This window comes from Taurulus bubalis, assembly GCF_910589615.1.
Source record: "Taurulus bubalis genome assembly, chromosome: 9".
Taxonomy (NCBI): Eukaryota; Metazoa; Chordata; class Actinopteri; order Perciformes; family Cottidae; genus Taurulus; species Taurulus bubalis.
In genome coordinates, this window is record NC_136597.1 from 19692372 (window position 1) to 19707751 (window position 15380).

Sequence of the window (15380 nt, forward strand, 5' to 3'; positions counted from 1 at the left end):
CATTTTATAAGTTGTTACTAGGTATTGTTTGCCATTTGTTATAGAAATATTACCCAAAACTGTATTTCTTCCTGTTAATAGACTGTTTCGACTATTGTTACAGTAGAACAAAATATACGATATTACCGTGCAGAGGTTCGTCTAAATCACACGTTTAAATTTATGAGAAAACTACTGAAACACAAGAACTATCGTTTTTTGTATTAATAGTTTTATCGTGATATTGCCTTAAGTGCCAGACCAGGAAATCAAAAAGGACCAGGCCTACTCTACTGCAAAAAAAGAAGGAAAAAACACTCCTGAAAGTGTAAGCTTTTACATTTAAAAACGCGTTGCATCCGCTGTGGTTTTGGAAATGTGTTTGTCAAACTGGATTAACGTTAGCTGGCGTTGTGTCGAGAGGACTGGGTTGTACGATGCCCCTTCCGTGCTTCGTGGATGTCTCCTCTCCACTGTGTACATGCCCTGTCACAAGATTCACATTAATGGCTCAATAATGTAGCAAACCACGTGTTTTCTGCCGTTAAGTAAGCACTACTTACAACATGGACGGGGTGCAGCTAACGACGGTAGCTCACTCGCTCGCTAGCTAACAGAGAGACAGGGAGGGACCGTGTGCTGCCTACAAACAAGCTCTACTTCTGCAGTTAAACAAAAATACAACATAATGGCGGCAACAAAAACACAATAGCTAACTTTAAGTCCACTTAACCCGGGACTGTACCCAACGTACCGTTGATAAGTGCACATTTTAGACACCTACCGTTTTGATCGAGTACGTCCAACGTAAACTTGGTCAACTAGGGAAACTAACAAAGACAGCGGCGCTTTTGTTTGTTCAGGGAAATTAAAATAGACGTACACCCTCCACAGTTGCTCCTAAAAGCTAACAGATAACACAGTTTCTCACGGCTGATACTGAAACGTATGGTCTCCGGAAGCACATGTCACCCGACTATCTTAGCGCGCCTGGTGTCCGACAGCGAGCTAGCGAACTGCGTTTACTTCGGGTAGCAAGATGTTAGCCCCCAAAAATCGTCGCGCGCGGGCGTTATGAGTCGTATTAAATGTACTTGATCAACTTCTGTTGTGGTTGCCTCCCTTATTATCGTAGTGAGACGAACTACTTTAACTCCAGGTGAACGCTCAGTCACTGCTCGTGCTGTTAGCAGCGTTAGCTTCGCTTAGCTATCGGCTAACTACCAACTCCCCGCGCTGAACTGTTGATTTTCTCTATAAAAACACACACGCACGTAAATGTGTGGGTCGCTGACGCGGAGAAAACCCGGAAAACAACGCAAATCGATAGTTCGATTACTTACATTGTGTCGCTCGAAGTCATTAACCGACTTTCGGTCAGAGGGTGGTAATCCAGGTTGAACGCCGAAGTCATGCTCATAACAACGTCTGTCTAACAATGAGAAGTCCGCTCACTCCGCAAGAGGATCAACTCCTGCGAGACGGCAACAAGACGAAGCAGAACAGGTGCAGGGAGGGGGCGTCTTCTTCAAAACTGCATGAGAGAGAGAGGGCGCGAGAGAGAAGGACCCGGTATCCGCCTTATTCCTTCCTTCTAATTTCTCCGTCGTCCCCGACTGAAATAAATTTAGGCGAGCCGCTGTCACGCTGCACATCGAGCTGCAGCAAAGCAGAGGCGTGGCCTTTTCAACAAAAAGTCTGAAACCATGCTGCCTGCTTGCTGCCTGCTGCTCAGCCAGCCTCACAGAGCCTCGACCCCGATGTAAAATGACTGTAATGGCCCTATAGGGACCTCCACGTGTGAGTTCAGTGACCTATTTGTAGTTCATGATGTTTTATTTGCTGTGGCACCACTGTATGACTGTTATTGTACTGCCTTTTCAGAGCGGAATTGCTCATTACAAGACTCAGCCATGTCCATCTTTATTGGTAATCTAAGGATTCCGATTGCAGAGCCATTTAACATGTTTTAATATAAAACCCAGGTAGGTATCATCAAGATGGATACTGATGTTCCTGTTTCTATCTTTTCTTAGGTGCCTGTTTATTTTGACTATGTCCAGCTTGTGTATTGCCTTAAGTTGCATTATAGGTGCATACATCTCTTCCAGTTAAAAGTGAGGTGGTTAAAGTGCAGTTTTTCTTGCTGCTTTTCGCCGGGGTCATAGGTCATTTTCCCCTTTTGTGCTGGCCTGTTCTTTCCCTGGGGGAGGGGAAGCTTATCTTCTTTTGTTGTTTTGGACTTGCAGGGCGAGGCCTCGACACTTGGGTAGAGAGGTAGGGGGCCCATTGTCAAGTACTGTTTGCCACAGCAGAGAGGCGAGGGGGGGGGGGGCCTAATTATCAAACCTTTCAGTATTGCTCCAGCAGCTGCACAATCCAAAAATATTATTCATAGCGAGTGTTAAAAAACACCCCCATTTATGAAATCCAATTTAATCCTTGTATCCATAGCAATTTCAAGGCAACTTGGAACAAGCACAGAGCATGCTCTATTAAACAGTGCCTAAAAGAGGTTTCTATGCATAATGTGATATGCGACCTATTTTTCCATACATGCAGAGGAGCCCACTATGTAACATGCATTACTGATAAGGGGTTGCTATAAAAAGATAGTCTAAACCTCTGTGGAGAATCAGATTTCATTCAAATGGAGGAACAATATGATAATGCCATCCCATCTACAGCATATTTTCTTTGACTGAATTAGCTCTTGGGGATCTTATTGAATGGGTTTGTTTTAAAAGGAGCAGGATTATTGTAAAGAGCAGCTCCTGTTTCTCTCATTGGTATATCATATATACAGTACAGTTTTCAATACAGTTAATCATGCCATCGCACCAGTTTATGCATGTCCTTCTCTTTTCTAAGAAATGTATTTTGGACTGGATTCCAGAGGATGATGTCTAGTCGCCAACACCTTCTAATACTAGCCTCCTATTCTTAATCTCATATTATTACTACTGCGATCCTATCCTAATCCTCCACACGTACCATGCTTTTGTTGTTTACATCAAATGTTTTCCCCTCATGCAGTGGAGCCGAGGTCCCACTCACCCATCACCATCACCATCATCATCATCATCATCATCATCATCATATCATCCAGCATTTCAATTTTCACCCCTTCGTGACAAACTGCATGGTGTAAAAAAAATATAGGCCAGCCCTAAAACCCAAATGGGTCACATCATGTTTTTTTTAACGTGTCACCTCAAACTTGGGGGCACACTTTTTCTCAGCTCTGCCTCTCGTGAAATCATTTGCAGAATGGCGACCAACTAAAGGGCTCTCAAAATGGAGAGTAGAGAACTTCATCTTGTTCCTTCTAGAAGAAATCTACTGGGTCAAGATGTACTAAGCACGCATTATAACGCTGCCTCATGATGATCCAGTTCAACTATATTATTGCAAAATCCTCAATGGATGTATATGTTCCTCCTTGTTCTTTTAAAGATAATTTATATATTTTATTGTTTTGGACTGAGGGAGCACAGGAAGGCCTGGGTTGGTTCAGTAGATATCTCATCACACAGATTTGTCTTTTTCATTTCAGAGACAAACACCTGGATCACATTCATCTCTCTTTCTTTCTAATTCATGCAAGTACCTGAGCCCTTGTGGAACTTCGAAAAGAAGAGGAAGGTAATTACGTAACACAAGGATGCTATGAGGTATTGATTTTTCTTTTCAGATACAATTTCAAACTAATCCCACTACCTTCTGATTGAATATTTTTTGTCTGGTAGATGGGATTGACATGGATGGCCAAATTCATTAGATTCAAATAAGTGGTTTGTTGGATACAAAAAAAAAAAATCCCACACCCTGCCCACAGTCACACACTCGCAGCATGAGAGAACGCCTCAACTGGAAACAATACATCCTATGACAATATTCAGCCCAGACAAAGAAGCAGTCCAAAAACGGGCTGCTCCACAAAAGCTCGCCCAGATTTGAATGAGGGGCCAACCCCGACGTACCTCATAGGCAGGTCCTCATTCCTGACAGAGATCCCGGTCGCAGAGGGGGGACAGCGCATGCTGTTGGCATACAAACTCTGCACCAGGGCCAGCTCAGAAGAGTGTTCCAACATCGGTGCTCTGGAAAAATCCACCCAGTGTAATGGACACTTTCTTCTCTTTCCCTCTTTCCTCTATGTGTTTCTCTCCCTTTCTCTGTCTCCCGCCCACTCTTTTTCCTCGGTTTAGTGCAGCAGAGCGGCGCCCACCCCCTTCGCTGACTGGCGTGGCTGAAATAATCCTCTCTGACAGCTCATCGTGCGCTAATGCATTGTGCTGCCTGCAGCAGCCCAGTTTGCAGGCTGTAAAGCTGTGGCCACAGTAGCACTTTTGCACTAATTGACACCCATATTAGGAAAACTTCAGCAAATTGGACACGGATGATTTATTACCACTGTCAGATTTGGGGGAAATTAGAGGAAACATAGACACCGTCGCTTCAAGATCTCATCCACAAGTCCTGGTTCTATGTCACACTTCTGCTTATGAATGCTCCACATAAAGGCCAAGGCAGGCATACTTCTTTCAATGGCTCTGTCAAGCCTGCTACCCTAAAAACTGTGCACATTATATGTATTTATTTTTTACATTAAACATGCTGCTCATATACAAGTGACCTATTGCTGGTAAATATGAACCATTCTCTTTGCAGCTCCTGTGGAGAAGTACATGTCACTGTCCCCCCCGTGGGCTGGCTGATGATACACCACTGGGTGACAGGTGGAGAGCTGACAACCTCATGCGATTATTATTCTACGGTAGATAAGGATAAAGATAGCCCGCTAGAACACAAGCATATACATTGAAGTCAGCATGAATACTCGTTAAATAAGGACAGGTTCCGCCTATGGGCCTATAGTATTCCAGAGCATAATGTACTAGATCGTTCTACAGAATTACATACAGGTACATGCCATGAATATTATATGGCATGTACCTGTATGTAATTCTGCAGAACGATCTAGGATACCACATTCTTAATTGCAACCAAATTGCTGGAGGCCCTAACCACCAACGGATTGTATATTGAAGAGTGATATCACAAAAACTCCTTGCATGTTCATTTGCATTGGACAGAGCTTTGCTTAAATTCTGAGCCATATAGCCGGTAATATGATAACGGCAAGGCAGTTTGTGAAGCTGCTGAACATTGCAGTACACATATTTATTATGTGCTATGCAATGTTCAGCAGCCTAAAGCATGTTTTGCTGTCACTATGGCATCCCATTAAAAATTTGAAAGCAATTTGAAACCATATTCTTTGCACAAAACCCAAGAGAAATTACATCTAGGTCTCACTCTCCCATAGGTGTTGTGTCCTGTGAGGGTAGCGTGACATTAAGTCGGAAAGTCATCCGAAACAGGGTCATGTCAGTGTGCTTGTATCACGGCAGAGAATACCAGCATGAAGGGGCTCTATTTCCTCTGATCACGGCACACAAACCTCTTCATTCCAGCCCTGCCCTTTTTCTGCTGACATGAATATTTTAAACGCTGAAATCCAGCTCTTTATGATGTTTTGCTGCTTAGTGTGACTGTCAGTGCCACGGGCGTCATGTTGAGCACAGAATCTCAGAAAGCTCTGATCTACCAACATGTAAAGAGCACCAGAAAATGCTCAATATGAAAAGCTTTGAGGTTGAAACCTAATCCAGAAGGGGTTGGAGAAGTAAAATAATACGACACAAAATGGCACATGAATGCCGCATGAAATGTGTTTGTGACTTGTGAACGCGCAGCAAATATGCATCGCTCTGAGAAAACAACCACATCCTGCTCACATCCACAGTGAAGAGAAAGGTGGTGTTAGTGCATGAAGAAGAACAAAAACTCACTAAAGCTCATCTTGCAATAAGTCGAATAGCAGCACATGTTAACAGCACTTGCAGGTGGTCTCGTGATGAGTGAAAGCAACCATCAGCTTTCCCTTTTTATCACTCGTGGGATCTCCTGGGACTGATTGCACAAACAAATACCGTCTGTGTTTTTGTGGATTAGAACTGAAACTGTTACGGCTCGGTGCACATTGTGTTCTGTGGCGTGTACCCATCCATGCACAGTACTGTGCACGTGAGTTTTAACGCAGGAGAAGTTACATTTATATTCTGTATCACATCAGAATAATATCCTGTTTATGAAGCCGTGTGTAGATGCATCTGGACAAGGTGAAAACATGTTTTTAGCTAATAAGAGATAAAGACATAATCCTTTTTTATGTCAGACGAGGCGGGGCTCTATCTTTACCAGCACTGGGCAGTAAAATTTATGATCTGACAGATGCTAGCAACAAGCTTCGACTCTAGGAGACCTGACACCAGCATGTGTGACTGAAGAGGGAGAGAGGCCTGCAACCATGAGTGGAGTTAGCATTTTAGCATTAGAGGATACTGCTAACACTGATCTTCTTGCCATTTTAGTTCACACAAAGCCTCTTCTGACTCTCAACAATAACCTACTGGTTAAATCTATTTGAAAAATCATTTATCACTGTAGTTCTTCATTGCTCATTTATTTATCAATGCTGTATTTCCCCCTCTAATTCTGCGTTAAATGACTTTGCATGTGGGCTTGCATCTCATATGATTGAAAAGTTACACCACGTTGAAATGTCAGCTTGTTTTGGGCAGAAGTCATTTTTACTTCCCCTTTTACTGCAGTCACACATCATTTTTTCCACTTCCTCTTTGATTTAGTGTTATCGGAAGACACTGAGTAGATTTCCATCAGGGCTATCTTTGGCAGCAGCACACAAAGACAGACAGTAAAAGTTCACAAGTTTAAAAAGTGAATGAGTCCGGTGGGCTCTTTAACTATAGATAATATGATGCATCCACATATAATCAAGGTATCCGAGAGCTAGGGGTTTAATCTCATTTATATTGAAACCATGACTGCTGTCTGTGACTGCACACACTAAATACGGGCATTGAATTCAGTGATTGGGTGTGCCACAATTTCCTTCAGTTAAATGAGGTCAAAACTGGAATGTTTTGCACCAAAGTTGAAAGACTGAAAGGTATCCTGATGTAGTCCTGAATCAAACCTGATTTTTGTAACAGTAATCAAGACAAAAATTAGCTTATTATCACATATTCATATCTGCACAAGGTTTAATTAATTATGCACATCACATCCCTCTGTCAAATCATTTACTGCTACTGTTTATAAATAGTTTTGCACAATTTTTTTTTTTTGATCTGCTGTCAACCAAGTAGACTTCTGAGGCCCAGCCAGCACGTATCTGCTGATTGTTCCCAGAAATAAATAGAAGTACAGAGAATCTGATAAACATCTAGACCTTTCAGAGTACAGTATGTGAAGTCAAGCTTGACTGGTCATAAAGTCTTTGGATATAGACTTAACAGTTGCCAACCTGTTCACTGGAGCATCAGACTTAAATGGAAAACGTTAGATCAGACATACAAAACCTGCCTCATAAAATATGATAGTCCACCGAAGGCTGGGGAGACCCACTTTACTATCTCACATTCTCTTCTATAGATTTCTATGTCCTAATAGCTTCTGAGTGGCTGTAAATCCTATTTCCAGTCCTGGTCATCTGTAGGTCCTCTCATGACTGATGGCACTTCTGGAGCTGGTTTTACTTGCAAGATAATGACTTCACATGAATCAACTCAGAGAACCTGTCACATTTCTTACATTCATGATGTGGTTTGTGAGCTGTTTTTCGGCGAGCCTGCTGCGGTGTCTGCACGTGTCATGAGCAGCATGCCTCAGTGTCTGTGCGTGAAGAATGACACCGTGTGGTCAATGAGGGAAAAGCAAAAACAGCTCTGCTGCAAATGGCACAGGAGACATATTGTCAGACACACTTCTAAAGATGAGAGACAGCTCCTCACAATCCACAATCGATCTTTTAGAAACACCAACCTGTGCAACGCGAATGCCGAGCACTCTCCCACATTTGTCACGAGTTGAAGTGCAGGATGGCAACTCTGCAGAATAGACCCAAATCTAGGCTAATGCATTGCACAGGCTGCTGCAAGGGAGGATCCTGGATTTGAACTGTAACCAACTGCACACTGCTGAGACAAATAGCTATGTCATCAAGTCTAGAATGAGCAGGAACAAAATTCAACATCTGAAACACAGTTTGTTAAAAATATTTCCAATCTGTTCTATTCAAGCAAATGCAAACAATCAGCTACTGCAACAAAGAAAAATGTAAATAACTGTTAAGGTACAATTTTTTATGGTAATGACATTTACGTCTTAAAGCCTGTGAGTACACAGACAGTTCATCTTTAATATTGAAATATCAGCGAAATGAATTACATTACAAGCACAGCTACAGTATTAACTCCAGGACATATCCATATGAAGAAAAAATAAAAATACAAACTTTAAATTTAAAAAAATGTACAGAAATTACAGGAAATCATTAGAGTTAAAAACCAATATCTGAGATCTGGATTTAACAAGTCAGAATCCTAAGAACGAAATGCACTTGGCTTGGAAGTTGGTATTGACACATTTATACACACCTGATGCCATCCTCATTATATACATGACATTTCAATGATACTGCAGAAAACTGGAGAAAGGTTTGACTTGGTGGTCATTCCTTTTGTGGCAACACAAAGGAAACAGAAATAATGACAATGAATGTTAGTTGTTCTCTGGTTCTCTGTGTTGTTGAGCTCTCATCTTAGACAAATTGTCATGGCCTCCTGATACAAACATAATCGTCATGATCTCCTACGACTGAATATCCAAAACAACAAGCAAACAATTTACAGGTGAAAAGGGAAAAACCACAGAGCCCACACGAGAACTAAGGCTGGATATGTGCTGGTTAAAGCCTTTTTTCTTATCAACTCACAATGCAATGGCCGACATCCTTAAAAAATCATCAGATGTTAGTATCAGCCACTATTTTAAACTTTCTTTTTTATTGTTATTTTACAGCAGTGCCACGAGTGTTCAGTGATGGCTTCAAGTCCAAAAAAGTCCAAAATATGTGCTTTTTGCATAGTCTCAATGCACTTTGTGTTTCCTTTTCTTGTGTTTTTTGTCCTTCTTCCTACTGGAACATTTAACACAGAACCACTGCTGGTCCTCAGGGGGGGCTGTAAGCATCCCGACACAAGGCCTGAGCAGAGGAGAAAGAAGAGGGTTCAGGTGAGTGAAAAGATGTGGCTATTTTTTACAATTCAGCACATGGATTTATCCCAAATTTCAGTACGACACTTTCGTCAGTTCAAGATATGCCACGTTAACTCAATGATTACTGTCAAATAAGCTTAATACTTGCTTTTAAATGGGGAAAAAACTGAAGCACCAACTGTCAATCAATGTCTAAGGAGCCTGTCAAATTGCCTCACATTTTGACAATTACATTTTTAAGTGTGAGAGTTCAACCCGGACAGCTTTAGCTTTAGCAACTTTAGATCTATCATTTGGAAGCATTATGGTTTTCCAGTAGGATACGATGACACAGGACAAAGCTGTGTGGCGTGAAGGCATTATGTCTCTGCAAACTTAAAACAACCAAAGCTAAACTGTTGTAACGCCATGACTCGAGTGTGGGTGTTTGCTGTAATGTTCCTTTACAGGTGCATTCAGTCAAAGACAAGCTGCCCGACTCGGACTCTTTTACTACTGATGGATGGACCTCCATGACTGCAGAGAGCTAATGGGTAAGACAACAGACTGAACGTACTCTTGACTGAGCATAACATTAAACAACTGCATTTACAGCTGCTGTCGGCTCTAATGTTTGAACTAAATTATACATAGCATGCCGTTATCTTTTCTTTTTTTATCTTTATATTCGTACATATATTTGAGTTTTTTTTATGAGAATCATATATTTATGACATCTTAACATTTGTTTATTTTTTTCATTCTCCATGCACCTTGGAAGGAGGTGAAGTTGAAAAAGAAACTCCCACTCTGCTTTTACTTTTATCTTACCAACAGTTTCACTGACCAATGAGCCATAATTGACAAATTATAAAAATGTTTTCCCACCCCTCTACTGAAAATACAGTTTTTTTTCTTTTTTATAACTGTCCGATAATGAATCAACTTGTAGACCATGCCAAACTATAATCTTCTATAAAACACACACCATGGTACAAAGGGAGTCATGAGGCCAGAGAAGAAAAGGGAAATACAAGGAAAGAAGTCTCACCAATGATACCAATCGTCACAGTCATCACAGCCTATCATGGGACTGCCGTCATCCGGTTTGTTGCATCCAGGACAAATCCAGATCTGGTTTCCCCATTCATCTCGGATCTAAGTTAAATTAATATAACAGAAAACGTTAGCAACACAATGCTCAATGACGAAATAGCCATTACATAAGAAATGGATTAGTGAAAATAGGGGAAAAAGATAACATTGAAAACATTTAGTTTGTTTTAACCTAAGTTCATTTACAATTCACCTAGACTCAAGAAACCCCCTTAAAAGATAAAGCACACTCTACTTTAAATGCTCTTTATAAATAGTGTTATCATACACACTAATTATGAATGAATAAAAGAAGACCACTCACCACGTAGGTGCTGACGGTCTCGGTTACGACGCTGCGGACCGGTGTTTTGAATGATACGGTGGGAGAGAGCAGAGGGGCCGAGGGGAGCAACGATGACGGAGCAGGAGCCGGTGGGAGCAGAGAGGGAGCTGGTGGCAGAATGGGCACGACTGGGCAGAGCACTGGGAGTGGTGGGGGAGTCCGAGGGCGATTCCCGGGTCCAGACTTGGCAGCGGGGGTCTTGGGTGCTGGCGTCTTGGGCGTTGGCGTCTTGGGCTCTGAATTTGGAACCACCTTGCTGATAACACTGGGGATGGACAGAGACACATACTAGTAAACACAAATAGGAGACTTTTCTATCTCTATATAAGCTATATAAATGTAAAGAATATAAACAAATGTCAGAATAATTGTAACCACTAAGTGAAGGAAATATGTAGTAATAATTTTACATTTTTGTGTTTTAATATATACTTGTTTCAACTATTTTTTTTACATAAACATCACATGCACTCTACCTCAGTGGGACTTATCTGATTAAACACACCGTATAGATTTTTTTTCTTTCTATATTATTAGCAATTCCATACCGGATTTTTTTTTCTCAAAGTATGCACATCAATGACGTTTTATGTAGAGCTTTTAACACTGCTATAATAATACTCATGCTAATACAAAAATATATAATTCTATAGAAGGTTAATACCCAGCACGAGCAATATGTGTCACGATAATACTGCAGAAACAAACATCTTTAAGTTTTGTTTTGAATAAAGAAAGAAAGAAAACCTCATATAAGATGTGATTGGGAAACATCACTAGATTCAGTCAGTGCTTACATTTTGTCCTGGCCTGCTCCCACCCTGAGCGTCAGTCTGGGGATGACTGGAGATGGTAGAGCTGCTGGAGTGTCTACTTTCACCTAAGGAAACAGGAAGGACGGGTAAATATCAGTAACACCCTAAAACAGATACATAATGACATGACAAGCAAAAAAAGTTACCTTCTCCAATCGAATTCTCTCCTTTTCTTTCTCTTTCTCCTTTTCTCGTTTTTCCTTTTCCCTCTCCTTTTCTTTCCTCTTCTCCTCTTTCTCCCTCTCCTTTTCTTTGGCCTTTTCGCGCTCTTTATCCTTCTCCTTGTCTTTCTTTTTCTTCTTCTCCTTCTTGTCTTTCTTCTTGTCCTTGTCCTTGCTCTTTACGTCCTTATCCTGGAGGATCGGGGCCAAAGAAGGGAGCATGGAGGGGAGGCGCAGGCAGGCGGAGGGGCTGAACAGTGGTGGCATTTCACTCAGCACGAAGGGGGCCAACGCAGACTGTTTCTGTCTGTCGTCCTTGCTCCTGTCTTTACCCTTGTCCCTCTTGTCTTTGTCCTTTTTACTTTTTTCTTTATCTTTCTTTTTGTCTTTGTGTTTCTCCTTCTCCTTCTTTGGGCCATCTCCATCTCTGGTTTTTATCTTGATGGAGCCCTCGGGCAGAGTAAAGTCTCGCATCAGGAAGTGCTCGTCGTCCTTCACGCCAAACTCCTTCCAGGGTATTTTGCCATCCTTGGAAAAGTCCTTATTTTTATCCCTGTTCTTATCCTTGTTCTTCTCTTTCAGCTTGCCCTTATCCTTTTCCCGGTCTTTGGGCTTGTCTTTCTCCTTCTTCTTAAATTTAGTTTTGAGTTCCTTCTTCAGCTTTTTCTTGATGTCTATGGGTGGCACAATCTTGTTCTTCTCTTCAAACACCTTGAGTAAAGGTTCAGGAGTCGGTGGTGAGGCTGATCCTGACGAGACATAGTCTCCAAGGTTTGGCGGGGGTGCGGACGGACCCCCCTGGTTGACCTTTCGGATCACCTCATTGATTGAATCATCCATAGTCCAATTTCCTAGGCCTGCATGTGCCTGCAGGTGAAGTGGTGTCGACGTGTCTTTTACAGAGATCCCAATCGAGAGCTTAGGTGTAGACGGCTCCATGATGGTCAGCCTTCTGGGGCTGGAGAACCCATTGCTATCAGAATCAGACCCCGAGGAGAAAGCGAAAGGATCAGGCTCCCGCTCGGCACATGCTCTGGCAATCACAGCATCGATGGAGTCGTCGATGGCTGCGTTATCAGGCTCTAGTTTCTTGAAGGGGCCCTCAGCTAACTCTCTGTCTTCTATATTTTGACGCATATGGATGTTCTCTTTGCCCATCCTCTCATTCAGCGTGCACAGTGGTAGCTTCAGCATACTATCTGTCTTGCTCTGGGGTTGGGATACTTTTGCTGAAACCATCTTTGGGCTCTTTGGGCTTTTAGGACTCTTCGTCCTCCCCGGAGATTTCTTCTTTTCTTTAGACGGTTTTGGAGAATGGATGGGACTACCACCCACTGGAACAGGTATGACCCCTTTCGGGGACTTAGTCCGTTGTCTGCCAGGGGATGAGACCTTCGACTTTCTTCCTGGAGTGGTAAGGCCCTTTTGATCCGAGTGTTTTGGTACCACCGGCTGAGGTCTGAAGGAAGGCAGGGCTCCAGAAGGTGTTTCAGGTGACAGGGGATCAAGGCTATCATGAGAAGGAAGCATGCCTGGGGGAACACGTTGAGTGTTGAGAGAGGTGAGGGGCTCCCTGGGCTCAACCCCCCATTCTGGGCTGAGGCCAGGGTACATGCGTGGTCTCTTAGAGGTCGGCATCATGCCCATAGCTGAATCAGGACTGTCCAGGTGCCTCTTCAGTGGGTGGTTCTCATCGTTGACCGTCTCATCCTCATCCATTTCCTCCTCATCCTCCTCCAGTGCCACCTGCATAGCTTCGGCTGAAGTGCCCATGTCAGCAAGGACCTCCTCCTCCTCTTCCTCTTCTAGTGAGGAAAAAGACAACAAAAAACAGGATTTGAGCAATGTTTTTAATAAACCTCCAAGCATTCTTACAATCGCAACACCTCTTTTAACTTATACAGATTATTCTGGTGAGGTAAACCCAGCTAAAACTGCAGTCTGCGATGTGTTTTTAATTTTTAATCCATCCCTATTGATAGAAATGGAGTCGATGAAATATTGGGAAAAAACTAAATCAACAAACAACGACTATAACCATTATGAATCAAATGTTCCCAATACTGGCACGTGAGTGTATTCTTTATATTCCGTTCTATAAGTTGTGGATTAGTTGAAAACTTGTTGTCTCCCAAAAACTTAACTTTTCACTGATGGAAAATACACACTTATACACTCAGAGATGTCCATATAGTAATTATATGCACCAACCTTCTAGTAAGGAGACCAGCGGGGGCATGTGATCTGGAATGTAATCCTTCCTTTCCTCTGCATCTCGGGCTCCAGGCTGGGGAAACTGCAGGACGTTGTTTTTGCTGACAGGGAAAAGTGGAGTTTGTTGGGCGAAGGCCACGGGCTCCAGGTTGTGGACATAGTCCTCCAGTTCACTCAGGCTCACCCCCAAGACTCTGAAGGCCTGGCTGACATCATCCAGTACTGGATCCGTTCTTCCATCTGAAATTCAGAGTCACAACAAGACCCTTTAAACCTTGGCGCTCAAACTCTACAAGTCTCTTGATTACTAAATTGCACTGTTAGGGTTGCAAAAGTCTACTGGTGATTGTGCTGCACACACAAGTAAGTACACTGCCTGATTCCACTTGAAACAAGAAGTAACGTTCAACAGGTCCAAGATTTATGAAGTGAATCATTTCACAAGTAACAGTTCTTAGTTATCTAGGTATAATGGCATGTAACATGGATTAACACAGTGTTGTGACCACAGCTGGGAGGCATCGCAGCCACAATAACAACAATCTATGGACGCTAACTAGCCATGTAGCTACTGTACTTTTTTTTGACACATCAACCTTTTGCTAGGGGGCGCCAGCTTCAGACACAGTCCACAACAACGTGATCGACTACTTCAAGTTTACGGGTTAAAAAAGTAATCGGACTAATAAACGAGGCACTTACAGAGCTCAGAGTAGCGATGGCAGACCCTGGCCAACTGCTGGATATATCGATGCAGCACATCGGACAGCTGATCGCACGCAGTGAGCTGAATCGCATCCCAGCCCAGAGCCTGGCAGATCTGCGCCACCGAAACACGCAGCAGCGAGCGGGCATAGCTCTCGCACATCTCGCTGACTTTGTTACGGTATATATCCCGGTCAGTTCCTCTCCCAAAACATGATCCCGGCCTTCATGTTTCACGGAAACCCCTCGGGGGCTTGAGAAAAGCCGCTACCGCGGTCAATTTTGGACATCTACTTCAGTAAATATATTGGCGCTTTCGCCAGAGTCGCCATCTTGATTCCATCGATAGACCCATCCCCGAAATCCAGATTGCACATGCGCACGAATCAGCGTATGCCTACACAGCTCGGCCGTGTTCGAGCGGTTCACCAACCGCTAAAGATGCGCAGCCGGTGGTGCCGTGAGTTCAAAATGTGCGGTTAATGTTTAACGCAGACGGCGGTGCTTAGTCCGTCAGGCTTGTGAGGTGGGCATTGTAGTCGTGTCGAGGAGTGATTGGAGTTACCTGAAATTTGCTCGGGAATAGTTTGAAACCACGTTTTTTTTAAAGCACGGAACGCACCGATGACGAGTTCTGGCTTCCGTTTCACATCCGCTTCGTCACTCCACGACAGTTGGGAGTAAAGTGCCGTCAACGAGTATCGATTCAGACCGACTCACTTTACCGATGCGGCGGCAGTACATTGAAACTATTTAGTGAAACTCGTACTGAGTGTCGACCAGGGCGTTAAGAGTAACGACATTAAAACATACCTTTTAGTTTGAATTCAATCTTTGAATAAAACTGGCAAGAGAGTGGAGTGGGTCCGGTTTCATTTCCGGTTGTGTTCGAACATCAAGTAGGAAGGAATTTGGTAAATGATTGAGCTTCTCCTT

The 15380-nt window shown here is 42.9% G+C and overlaps 2 protein-coding genes across 2 annotated transcripts in view; both read right to left on the reverse strand.

Annotated features, from left to right (window-relative positions):
• LOC306741284 (CUGBP Elav-like family member 2) overlaps positions 1 to 4075 on the reverse strand; it is a gene marked incomplete at its 5' end in the record, with an annotated part of 29437 nt that extends 25362 nt beyond the window's left edge. The window contains one exon of the mRNA XM_079223555.1: positions 3963 to 4075. Within this exon, the coding sequence (XP_079079681.1) occupies positions 3963 to 4075 (113 nt within the window). The remainder of the gene's footprint in view (positions 1 to 3962) is intronic.
• A 4138-nt stretch (positions 4076 to 8213) lies between these two features.
• On the reverse strand, positions 8214 to 14607 carry taf3 (TAF3 RNA polymerase II, TATA box binding protein (TBP)-associated facto; the record flags this gene model as incomplete). The annotated part of the gene is made up of 7 exons (XM_079223548.1): positions 8214 to 9115; positions 10160 to 10266; positions 10529 to 10814; positions 11347 to 11429; positions 11511 to 13330; positions 13737 to 13979; positions 14442 to 14607. 7 exons carry the CDS (start codon positions 14605 to 14607, stop codon positions 9001 to 9003), a joined length of 2820 nt encoding a protein of 939 aa, XP_079079674.1. The 3' UTR covers positions 8214 to 9000.
• Between the last annotated feature and the right edge of the window lie 773 nt (positions 14608 to 15380).